Source organism: Galleria mellonella, unplaced genomic scaffold, assembly GCF_026898425.1.
Source record: "Galleria mellonella isolate WM207_F2 unplaced genomic scaffold, CSIRO_AGI_GalMel_v1 utg403, whole genome shotgun sequence".
Classification (NCBI taxonomy): Eukaryota; Metazoa; Arthropoda; class Insecta; order Lepidoptera; family Pyralidae; genus Galleria; species Galleria mellonella.
In genome coordinates, this window is record NW_026442095.1 from 893289 (window position 1) to 906701 (window position 13413).

Sequence of the window (13413 nt, forward strand, 5' to 3'; positions counted from 1 at the left end):
TCGGTGTATGATTTGGATGATTCTGGTGTGTTTGTTGAATGTCTTTTGGTTGATGCTGCTGCATGTCTTGAATGTGATGATTTCGTATATTGTGTACGTATACCGAGAATTCAACTTCTAGCAACCTTTTGTTGAGCGATACGACTACTGTTGTGTGTGGAAGTCGTCTAGGAATCTGTAAGTGGCCATAAAAATAAAGAAAGAAGTCTAGGTATACTTCATAGCATAGTTAAATTTTGCTTTCTATTATCTTTTGTACTAATTACTTATTAAGGCTTAATTATGGTATATGGATTTAAATAGATGACCGCGACTACATCTATTTCGTTTGTTAATATTTGTTCTTAAGTTAGACTCAATAACTTCGATTCTTGGTAAATTTTGATTTGTGTTACGGACTTCCGATTACGATGTTCTCCGAAAAGGTTTAGTGGTAATGATGGGAAGGGGACGATTGATATTAATAAATATAAAATAAAAAATAAAATAAAATAAATAGGTGTAAAAACCTCTTTGAAATTCCAGACTAATTTTGATACCTTTTGCTAACAAAGTATAACAGCACCGGTTTTATGTCGAAGACATAAACTGAAAATTCAAAAACGGTACATAATCAATTCCGTGATATAATAATATCCGAATATGAATATATTGTGTAGATAAAATATAAAAAAAAGATAAGTAAATAAATATAAGCACATCATTTCACACTGGCCTTAGGATTTTGTATACCTATGTATCTGACTTTCAAATTAAAAACTTATACAATAAAAAATAAAATTATATTTGAATTTGGAACACATTCAAATATTCATTGATTTTTTCATTTTGGCGCCAACCTGATCTACTGATATTGGTCATGTTAAAATATTATTATAATAAAATGGGGTAACAAATCAATATTTTGTCAATTAACCTACAATTATGACAAGTTTGCAAACTTTTTTATTTCATTTCTTCCACAGAACACAAAATGCTCGGAAAAAGTGTGTCAGGCGAGTATAATGGATATTCCGAATCGTGGCGATACTCCGAGGACAGTGGAAGAGGTATTCAAGGATGCCGAATCTTTTCTCAAACAGTACTACGCATCTATACGAAGGTAAGTCAAACTAGTAAACACAATAATAATGACAATAACAGTTTTCATTGCAAACTAGCCATTCGACCCCACTATGCACTGATAGATAGAATTTTCGAAAATAATACATAGCCTATGTTACTTGTTGATAAGGTAACATTCTGTACGTGAAAGAATTTTCAAAATTTGTTAACTAGTTTTGAGTTTGTTTATTACCAATTAAGTAAACAATCAAATTCTACCTCTTTATTAATCTCAGTATAGATATTGCTTGAAAAAGTCACAAAATGAGCCGAATCAATACGGGACTAATCCTTGATTGCAAAAATAATTATAAAAATAGGTTTATAATTAATTAATAACATAACAGAACTATAATTGTAGTCGAATTGAGAATATCTTGTTTAATGTTGTTTATACATATAATTTAAAATGTCACAATTGTAAAAATTATGGCTTAACATAAATCTCATTTGACTATGGATTGATTGAATCATACTGTATGATTTCCTCAAAATAAATAAATTTATAATATTTTTCCATAAAAAAAACAACTTTAATTTTAACGATAGTAATATGAAACCATTACGGGAGTAAACTCTATTGTTTGCAAAAAATCATTAATATCCGTTTATATTTGGCAAAGATATCATGTAACGCACCCACACACACATACACACAAAATACACTTGAAACGACGTTCTTTTTACAAGTCACTTAAAAATTTATTAATTTTTTTCTCAGAGAAAATTCCGAAGCGCACACAGGAAGGCTGGAGGAGGTAAAGCGGGAGTTAAATGAAAAAGGAACCTACCAGTTGAAAACTTCCGAATTAGTGTTCGGAGCTAAGTTGGCATGGCGGAACGCTAACAGATGCATCGGTCGGATACAGTGGAAAAAATTGCAAGTGAGTTATTTATAAATCTCAAATTTGCCTACATTCACTATTTTACCTTTTTTATGCAACTTAGAATTGCAAACAAGCTGACGGCCCACTTGATGGATAGTAGTATCTGTCGCCTATGGACGTGAACAGTACTATAACATATATTGTATATAACAGTGTATACTGTTTTGCTCATAATACTCCCATGTGTTGCCATTCCTGAGGACTAAAGTATTATTAATTCCTATTAAAATACTTATACTAATTTTAAATATTAACTATAGATATGAGCTATCGTTACGCCGCTAAGTTGCATTAAAATCCGTCCAATTTTATAAGGGTAATGTGTGTGAGTGAACAATCGCTTCCTACAATTTTATTATATTATTCTTCAGTTAAATTAAAGAATATTTAGTTACATTAGTTCAATTAAATAGTTTTATTATTTGATTGCGACTGTATTATAGTGTCGATGCGCAAACGCTGCGATCGACAGCGAGAAGGGTCGCGACCCGCGCAACACTAACATTTATAAGCAGTTATCTCATATGTCTAGTAAAATAGTAAAGAAATTCTTTCGTATAACTATGTTAATTATAATAATATACCTAAAGGTATCAATTGCATATAACACGATCTTTTTAAATTAAGTGTACAGGTATGTCTGCGAAAAATCTCAATTTTTTCTCTTAATAATTTGTTTCTTTTTTCTCAATTTTATTTTCTTTGTTAAGAAATATTTTTGTGGTTATAATTAAACGTAATCAAGACTCAGCAAACGTAATCAACAGCGAGAAACTCATTTTGTTACAATATGCAAAAAAATCTCAACGTGGGTAATAGATGAACCTGGTAATACTGTGGTGAGACGCCAAAATAAGTCTAGAAATGGAAATGGCTCACGGCAAGAAATACTTATATAGAGCTGATACAACCTCCTGAAATATATAATTTCGATTTTTTATTTACTTATGTAGTTATACATAGTAGTTTATTTAGAATAATTTAATTAATAAGATTAATGCATATTACAATGGAATTAGTTATATGATTTTAGTTTCATCAACATCAGATTCATGTATGAAACATTAATTTTGTAAAGAATATTTAATAAATACTAACTAACCTTGCAAATGCTGTTTTGTCCCTACCACCACCTATATTTATAATTTTTTTAGTATTGGGAAAAAACTATTCTATCTCTCAAATTGAACCGAACATCCATGTTCAAAATTAAAATCGGTTAATGTTTTTGGAGATTCAGAGATTAATGTTAACAAGTATCATCACACTAGATTTTTGTATATTAATATTTAACTGACTTTAAAAAAAAGAAAAGACTACATTTTTTTTTGCATATATATTTTTTATGTATGTCCACCGATTTCTCTATCAATGGTGGACCGATATAAATTTTTTTTTATTAGAAGGTTGTCCTTTTGCACCAACTTGATAAAAGGAACCCAAAACAATCGAGGAATTATATAGGCACATATATGATGTTTCATATTTTTTGAAACTAATATTATTGTGTAAAAGTTTTGATGCTACATCAACTACTAGTACTATATTATTACGGACTATTGAACATTGTTTCATAAAATTAATTTCAATATCTATGAAGTTAGTTTCTTAATATAAATTCAGCTTTAACAGAAATACAATAAATACTATTTTTATTCGAAAAGTGCGATAAATAGTCTGAATCCCGCAGAATATACCCTTCAAAATTATTGTTATACATATATATATCTAGATAATATATATATATTTTGATTACCTCTAAATATTATAAATGATTCGGAATTATATGAATGAACTGAACACTAAATATGAAGACACATACGTTGCCACTAATAATAGAATGGATTAGTTTTTCTGAAATAGGGAGTATACTTACTGAGTGACTTGCGGTATCCGTTTCCGTTTGGGATTCTACTGAAAAAAGACGTTAAAGGATGTAGGCACATCGCTGTTGTTGCTCAGAAGTACAAGATGACCTATCGATTTAGGACCTCGTGTGGAAAAGCTTATAATGTAATGACTATATGGTATTATTGGATATTAAAGATCGTTTGCGGCATACCTGACCAAAAATTTGTAATAATTATTAACTCGTATAAGCAAACTCAAAACTCATAAACGGCACTGTCGGTAAATTACTACATTCATTAAAACAAAGAGACAGTCAGTTCGTCTGATTTTTTGTGACTATATTAAGCTACTATTTCGCCTATTCTTAATTGATTTTTACAATTCACTTTTCAATCGATACGGTGTACTTCCGCATTGGTTCTATTTTAAATTTGTGATGATTGAAGCAGCGAGCAATAATATTGTTGCGAAAAAGTTGGTACGAATGTTTACATATTGCATTGTGCAATTCAATTATAAATTATGAACGCCACAGGTATCCAATGAAATTTGATTGTAGGTATGAACGTGTAATTTTCCTTAGCTCGAACACGAAGTTTTTATCGCGACATCACGACTCGATTCATCGTCCAGTAATATGGCCGTACTATGACATGATGATAGATATTATCAAATAAAAGTATCATTAAAATATGTCGCTATTGAAGTGTTTAATGGTAAAGGATTATATTATTACAGTTTGTCAGTTGATTTGACTTTCAACTATAAGGTATATTTCTTTATATATTGGTGCGAGATGTGGTCAAAATTGGTCATTTAAATAAACATAGTTTAGACACTAATATATTATTCAGTATTACAAAAACGTTTATGTCCATTTTAGCTATTTGTTTATTTTATACACTGTTATTTCGGTAATAAAAAAAACATGAAGATATATGTACTGAATATGTCAAGTATAAAATGATGGATTAATTGGTAATTTTGTAAATCACAAATGGGGATCTACATACTCTCTTTGTCAGATCATTACGAGTACTTAGACATTCATGTTGTCAATATCGCTCTTAATATCTTCCAAGCAATCGACTTTGTACAAAAGTCGATTGCTTGGGTACCTCTGTCCATTCGTGTTTCAACCGTGAAACAGTTGTGTTTGCATGGCTGTGTTTCGGTTTGAAGGGTGGGATATGGCGTGAATTTACTGAGTACAGAGGAATAACACCTGAGTCCTCAGGAATGGCAACGCATGGAGGGTATCATGAGCGAAACAGTATACTCTGTTATGTCCATGGTACTGCTCATATCTATAGGCGACGGTTACCACTTTCCATCAGGTGGGCCGTCAGCTTGTTTGCCATTCAAAGTTGAATAAAAAAAATAATTAAAGGGCACTACAAATTTTCTCTTCTCAACCATTAAAAGATATTATGTTACAATCTACATTATTGATATTATGACTATTATTACGATCTCTTATAATTACTCAATAAAAAGCCCCGTGTCCATTCATAAATATAATACTAACAGCTAATCGTGACTCAGACTTGAAATTTCGTGACTTCAATACTGTAGGTACATAATTAGCTTTAATTAGTTAACATATTTCATTATTTATATACTAATATCAGTAAATTTAAATAGTCCTAAATAATTTATTATTATATTTTTATTCACATGGCATTGATATTGAAGTTTTAATGCCCTTTTTAAAGAACTACATGTTATTTCATATGAAACTCATTATGTAAGTATATTACATTAGGTAAGTACGTACAACTATATAAGTTTCCAATGCAACTATAATCCAATTTTATCGTTTTTTTTTTAGTACAAACATTCTTGCTTATTTATAATAATTGTAATGTAACAATTCAACTACTGAAATAGAAAATTACACAACATACCGACAAAGTTCACACAGTCATTTGTTGACCTATCAAAAGTCTGCGAACAACCGACTGCGGACCGCTTAAGGGTGAAGGGTTTATTTAATTTTTGGCATGTGTAATTTATACCTGACATCCACTGTTCGATAAAAAAAAAACTTAACAAATTATTACGAGACATCAAAATACCTAATTAATGTTTCGCTTTTTAAAAATCTTTGTATTGCATAGTATAGATAACTATTTGAAATGTAGTTGACAGGTTCTCGATTTGCTTTTAATTTTGTATATAAGGTAATAAATACCTTAGCTATTTGTAAACAGATTTCAATAGTTATATTTTAAATGTATAGGATTTATTCTCCTTTTAAATGCGATACGGTGATTGTAGTCATTATTTTCACATGGCAATATAAGAGAATATGAATAAGAAAAAATATTTAGTTTAAAATATGTCATATAAAATATCTCATAGCTTGCCAATCACTGTACATCGGACGTAACGAACTTGTTTAGGATATTTCTTACCGCAAAGAGTCACATATAAAGTTTTAATTAGGGATACAAAGCTACATTTTCCAAGTTTATAACGAGACATAAACGGGTTGGCATTAAGCCTGTATCATAACTTATTTATAATATCTAATTAGCTAAGAATATTTACCAATAAAATGTTTTCAATATCTGGTAATACTGGATTATCTATTTTAGTGTATCAAGTTATGCAAATAAAACTAAGTTCCAGGCTCTAGTCCTTACATGTATCTTTTTGACTTTAATAAAGCAACTAAATTTGAGTGAAGATAGATTGAATAAACTATATAGGTAATTTAAAAAATAATACACAGGTACAACATAGTAAATGTATGTTAATATGCTATCACTCCTTTTTGATCCCTTATTCATTTCGTGAGAATTCAATTCGTAAGAATTGAATAAGGGATTTCGACACAATACAATGCAAGAGAAGGAAAATTCGAAACGAAACCCTATACCAAACCATCTGGTCCCTGTAGTAATAGTAGGGTAACATTCTTTTTTTATAAGGGGGTGGGGGAACCTTTGTATAGCTTGTGAAAATACTTGCTTACCTTACAAAGATTATAAATGTGAAACAAAATTTGAAGTAAGCTGTTAAGGCACTAAGAACAAATAATGTTCTTAATGTCTTATAGTGCCTTAATGTCTTAACTAATCACTATGAAGAATATATTGACTGTTTTTCATTTCAGCCACGTGGACTAATTTGCGGATAAAAGATTATTATGAATACTTATTTATGTTTTAATATAATATATAAAAATTCTTTTTATCGAGATTGTAATGAAATTTTGTAAATTTGTCTTAAAATGTAACTTATATAGATGTATCATATAGATTATGTCCTAAATCAATGTTGGCCGAGTCAGATAAATAAAAAAAAAAAATCTAAAATCTATAGTTTTTAATGTTCCCTCCCTATTGAGAATGCAAGAAGTGTAGTAAAATACAACTTTAATAGATTGAGTATTGTAATATTTTTGTTTTCTTTTATTAGATATTCGATTGCAGAGAAGTAACCACAGCGAGTGGAATGTTCGAGGCGCTCTGTAATCATATCAAATACGCTACAAATAAAGGAAATATAAGGTAAGAACTAAGTTTCAGCGTGAAGAATAATATTTTTCAAAGACAAATATCATTTACATTTCTAGATATTCTTTATCAACTTATTTGTTAGGAAGTGAACTAGTTATTTTTGTTGTCAATTAACAACAAGGAAGAAAACTTTTTTGTGACAACATTAAAATGATAGGGTTTAGTTCATAGAAGGAAATAAAACACTGTCGATTCCACAAAGAATTATCAAAATCATAAAAATCTATGTATATGTTAAGCTATTTTTTTTTTTAATGGATGATGATGGAATGGATCACCTGCGCTCAAAGCACCAGTGAAGAATGTTAGGTAAGAATGAATAGACAGGTCAGTTTGTCCATCATGATGAATTCACTTTGAATAGAACACAATAATTTTCGTTTGCTAGCAACGGGGCTACTAATCCCCATTATTAACAATTCCTTACTCCCCCCATCCCTATTTTACGCTATTATATCTTTGTCAATATTGATACGATATATAAAGATAGGGTTCATTCTATTGTTTGTTCCATATATTGTCTAAAAAATGCGAGCCAACAGTGTTTTATGCTATGAAAGTTTATAAATATTTATGTCACTAAATCAATTTGAAATCATTCTATCTTATTCCATATTAGCAAATAGAACATTATTTATACTTATTTGTGTGATCTCCGTAATAAACGAAATAGTATTATTTAAAATAATTTAAAAAAGAGTTAAGATTAATTTTTTGTAATGTATAAAATCAAGTAATTCTTGAATTCAATTTTAAATATTTTTTCACCTGTCAATAATGTGAAAACTATATTATTAGCGAGAAACATGGGCTGGATTTTTAACAGAATTAAAAAAAAGGAGGTTTTCATTTCGGTTATATTTTTTTTTATGTTTGTTACCTCATAATTCCGTTCGTTATAAACTGATACGGATAATTCTTATTTTATCTGAAAGGATATACTTACAGATTAGGCCTATAGAAATGTTATTAAAATCGGTATGCTAATTTACTTTAAAAATCAAAATAACTGGTATTGCCACAATTTAAATCAGTTTTTTTTTTGTGAAAAACAATCCTTAGACTTATTGTACAATACATTCGAGAGCCTTACACTATTTGTGCAATAATGTTAGGACGGATGACTATTGTTTAATAAAATTGCCTTAATTCTGAAGTGGAAACGAAGACATCTGTGTTTTGTAAATGTAATTATAATAATGATGTTTTTAATTAAATTCAGGTCAGCAATAACAATATTCCCGCAACGCACAGACGGCAAGCATGACTACAGGATATGGAATCCGCAGCTAATCAGCTATGCTGGTTACTTGGAGCCAGATGGTTCTGTACTGGGAGATCCGGCGCGAGTCGAATTTACTGAGGTATTAAATTTATCATATACATTCATACATACCTACATATAACCTATCCTATATAACATATCCGTTTACTTATTTCACAATATGACTACGAAAGAAAATAAATAACATTATTTAATTTATATCAACAAATTATATGAGGACAGATTATATACAAACATACTGACGGACTGCGTAATGAAAAATGGTAACCTTTACTTACAAATAACAAAAATATAAAGTTCATCATTATGACATTCAAGGTACCCTCATTCGTTGACGTTTCCAAGGGCTGAGATATTATGCTACTATAACCTATAATTACACTAATTTAGTAATAATTTTATCTATCAAAACCGATACAGTCATGAAAGTATGGCTTTTTGATGACAAACAAAAGTGAGATAAAGGTATGTTTGCAAAATTTTGTACAGTCTCTTTCTTATGCAAAAGTTCGTTTACAGAGACTGACACAAATTTTTCTTTGCAATACGTTTGTACGTTGTCGCTTCATCTCGAGAGAAACTATCATTGTACTTGAATATTCAAGGTTAGCACAAGAGCCTTTTTACCGCATCAGTTACAACTTTCCTTACTTTTGAGTATATCGGTCATTTCATTTTTACTGCGCGTAATTTTTTTTCAATCTTAATATTCATCGAATTTTCTATAGTGTATACATACATACATTTGAATAACTAGATATAGTGATAGCTGGTATGTATCTAATTTACAATTTATTAAAACTACACCAACATTCTTGTTACATTGACCATTAATTGACGTTAATTATTTAGCGTCAATGTTACCTATATCTGTACATGAATCTGAGTGGAAGTTTACACAAATGACTAGATGGTCATTTATGTAAACGGCCAATATAATAATTAAAATTAATTATTATGGCATTGTGTCTTTAGATCTGCATTAGACTTGGCTGGAAACCACCTCGCACTGCATGGGATATATTGCCTCTAGTGCTGTCAGCAGATGGCAAAGATCCGAGTACTTCGAAATCCCACGGGAAATTATTATGGAAGTGAAAATGGAACACCCCAAGTAAGTTGCTGCTGTATAATATTAATCCTAATCCACTGACACCGCATTCCCATGAAATGTATGTTTATATGTGTGTTATACATGTATGTGTTTATACAAGATGAAATTTAAATAATTAGCGCCCTTCTAAGAAAATGTTCTACTTTTGAAACTTATTTTTGTTATTTGTTCCAAAGTAAAAAACGAACGATAATTATAACTTTTTGTCACTGTGCAACTCTTTATTTCTTTGTTGAAAGTGTTCTATTTCACTAGTAGAACGAGATATTTGTTTGCTTTTTCTTTAAAATATGAATGTAGATTATTTGGATTACATCTTGCTATTTCTCAAATATATGTAATAAAACAAATACTATAGACAATATTATTTTAATATTAAATTGATATCATTCATTATTAATATAATACAGTTATATGGGGGTTTGAACACTTTTTTATCAATTTCCTACTTTAGTTACATTCCGATAATAAAAATCATCTTTGTATTTTTTCCCCTAATTTTTATATTTATTTAAGACACGAGATCTTGGGTGTTTTTTGTTTTCTTAATAGTTTTTTAAATATTTTTTTTTACACATTTTTCTTTGTTATTTTTGTATAAGGTGTCAATTTATTTATTTATACTTTTGCACACATTAAAGATATGACTGGTTCAAAGAGCTAGACTTACGCTGGTACGCGTTGCCTGCGGTTTCCAACATGAGACTGGACTGCGGTGGTCTGGAATTTACGGGCACCGCTTTCAATGGCTGGTACATGGGAACAGAGATCGGTTGTCGCAACTTCAGTGACGCCAACCGATTAAATGTTATCGAGGTAAGAATTTTTTATGCAATTAAATGATTGATTGATTGATTATGAAAGTGATTAATTGATCTCTTCCTAATATTATAAATGTAAAAGTTTGTAAGGCATTTTGGATGCTTGGATATTTAGATCTTCGGAAGTTTTTTTTTATTTTAAAGGGATTTGAAAATATTTTTGGAACAGATGAACTATGTCATAGATTAACACACAGGGTACTTTATATAAAATTTCAAGAGGGTAAAACTGTAAAATGCAGCTACTATTGCAAATGTGAAAATTTGTAAATATGTTTATATGTTTAGTACTCAATCATGTCTAAATAGCTAAATGAATATGAATTATATTACCATGGTGACCCTGGATACGTAAAATATTTACTACAGAGACACATCTTACTCTTCAGAATTGGCTACGTTTGAACATGAAGAATACCATGTTACATCACAATGTTTTCTGTAACGTAACATGGTATTCTTCATGTTTATAAGTAACGTTTAAAATTTTTCATTAAGAGGTTTATCCGGTTAAACACCAAAGTTATAAGTTGTATAAAAAAAATCTCAAAATCACGAGGGAAAAGTCTGTGGAATACTGTATACTAATATTCTATAAAATTAAAAAACAATTTATTTATTCACAGACAGTAGCAACAAAAATGGGTTTGGATACGAATTCGTATGTGTCTCTCTGGAAGGACAGTGCTCTGGTCGAAGTCAATATAGCAGTACTGCACAGTTTCCACAGAGACAACGTCTCTATAGTGGACCACCATTCCGCTTCTGAGCAATTCATAAAACATTTGGACAATGAAAACAAAAGCAGGTTTGTTTATTTTTAATTATATTTTAATTATTCATAACAATTTAGAACGGTTACTGTCGAAACCAATTCCAAATACTCGATATTGTAATTGTAACGTTTCGTTTGTAATATCTACTTGTGACATATCAGATTCATTACGCAATTATTATTAAATAAATTAAAGATATATTATTAAATATTTAAAATAAATATTTAAATTCTGTATTGTTTACGCTATTTGGACAGATACATTTTTTTATACCACTAATGTGCCAAACACCTGATGGTAAGCGGTTATTGTAGTCTATGTATGCTTGCATTACCGCGCTCGTTGCTGACCCTGAAGAAACCCCTTTTTTACCCCTTTTTTTTGAAGAACCCCATGCTGTAGTCTCATGGAAAAACCTCGATGTATACATGTTAATTTCAACGTGATTTTGATTCTAACCCAAATTATGTATGTTGTATTTTAAGTATACAGTACAATATTATAATTGCCACTTGATACACAAAGTTATAAATTAATCATAGAATAGGGCTTGAATATGGTTTAATTTACAAACTGAATTATAACAGAAAAATATTTGTACATAAATGGGGAATTAAGTGAGCTTTAAATTTTGCTAAATACATTCCATTTGCAAATTGTTTTTATAAAGTCTAATTAACTGCTCTGAAATATAGAATACAGTAAGAGAAAATAATGAAAAAATATACTTAATTACTTTAATGAAATTATATAAAAAGTTTTTTTTTCAATGTCGTATGTATTAAAAAAATAATTTAATTTCAAGATTTTTGGGATTGTTGCGAAATATTGTATAGTTCACTCTATTTAGACTCTTATAGTGTCTAATGAAGAGTAATCGTAGTTAATTAAAGATTATTAAAATATTATTTGAGTGCCTAAATTTGAAGCAGCACAATATTAATTTAACTCAAGTACCTATAATAAAAAAACTAAGACGAGTAAGTCTATTTGTATTATTCTGGCTATTTTCTATATATATGAGTATGTATGTATGTATATATAAAAATATATTTGAATGTCTATCAGTTACAATAAAATGATACTATAAGACTTTACAGTGTCATAATAGTAACAAAACTTTTAACTGTTCATTAAAAATAATAAAAAAAGGTACAAAGAAATGTACTTTAAAAAACTAGGTATATTTTTTCAAATAAAAAAATAATTATCGAATCAGTTTAGAACTTACGGAGTTATAAAGTAACAAACGTTAAAAAATTACAAGCAAATATAGAACTCCCTTTTTTCGAAGTCTGTTGAAAATAAAAGCAATTTCTGTTAATAAATGTTTGTTTGTAATTTATTCTAATGGAGAACCAAACTTCCCGGGTTCGGTTAGGGTATTCATTTTTATATAAATCAATATGCTACCTACCATATGGTAGAAAGCCTTAAATATCTATTTCTAAGGATATTTTTATTTTTTAATTTTAAAATAAAAATATTTGTTTTTATTTTAAAATTTTAAAATAAAAATTTTTATTTAAAAATGTTGAATTGAATTGTTGTCACTTAATATTGGAATAATTTTTAGAGAGGAGGATGTCCTGCCGATTGGATCTGGATAGTACCGCCAATGTCTTCGTCTTTGACTGCTGTGTTTCATCAGGAAATGGCACTATACAATATGAGACCTTCTTATGATTATCAAGTAAGTAGTCACTGTTATATTATAAATGTTAAAGTGAGCTTGTTTTTTAGTTACATCTTGGCGCCTCAGCTCAACTAACCGTCGTAAAATTGGATATATATGTAGTATTTGAGATAAAGAATATAGATTCTATTTAGTATATTTCACTAGCTATATCCAGCGAATTTACTCGCGTGAATCAGTGTATAAAGAATCACATGAACTAAATTAAGATGTAATCTACCCGTGTATTAAATTTCATTCAAATTCAATAGTTTTTTCTTGAAAGAGTAACAAATATCCATCCATACATCCATCGTTACAAACTTCCCATTTATTATATTAAAAGAATATCCTATCACATTAATATTATAAA

The 13413-nt window shown here is 29.3% G+C and overlaps 1 protein-coding gene across 1 annotated transcript in view; it reads left to right on the forward strand.

Annotated features, from left to right (window-relative positions):
- LOC128201400 (nitric oxide synthase-like) overlaps positions 1-13136 on the forward strand; it is a 56207-nt gene extending 43071 nt beyond the window's left edge. Inside the window, 9 exon segments of the mRNA XM_052898213.1 lie at positions 966-1102; positions 1826-1988; positions 7269-7360; positions 8592-8733; positions 9630-9711; positions 9714-9768; positions 10410-10584; positions 11216-11397; positions 12944-13136. Of these exon segments, the coding sequence (XP_052754173.1) occupies positions 966-1102; positions 1826-1988; positions 7269-7360; positions 8592-8733; positions 9630-9711; positions 9714-9768; positions 10410-10584; positions 11216-11397; positions 12944-13136 (1221 nt within the window).
- The last annotated feature ends 277 nt before the right edge of the window (positions 13137-13413 follow it).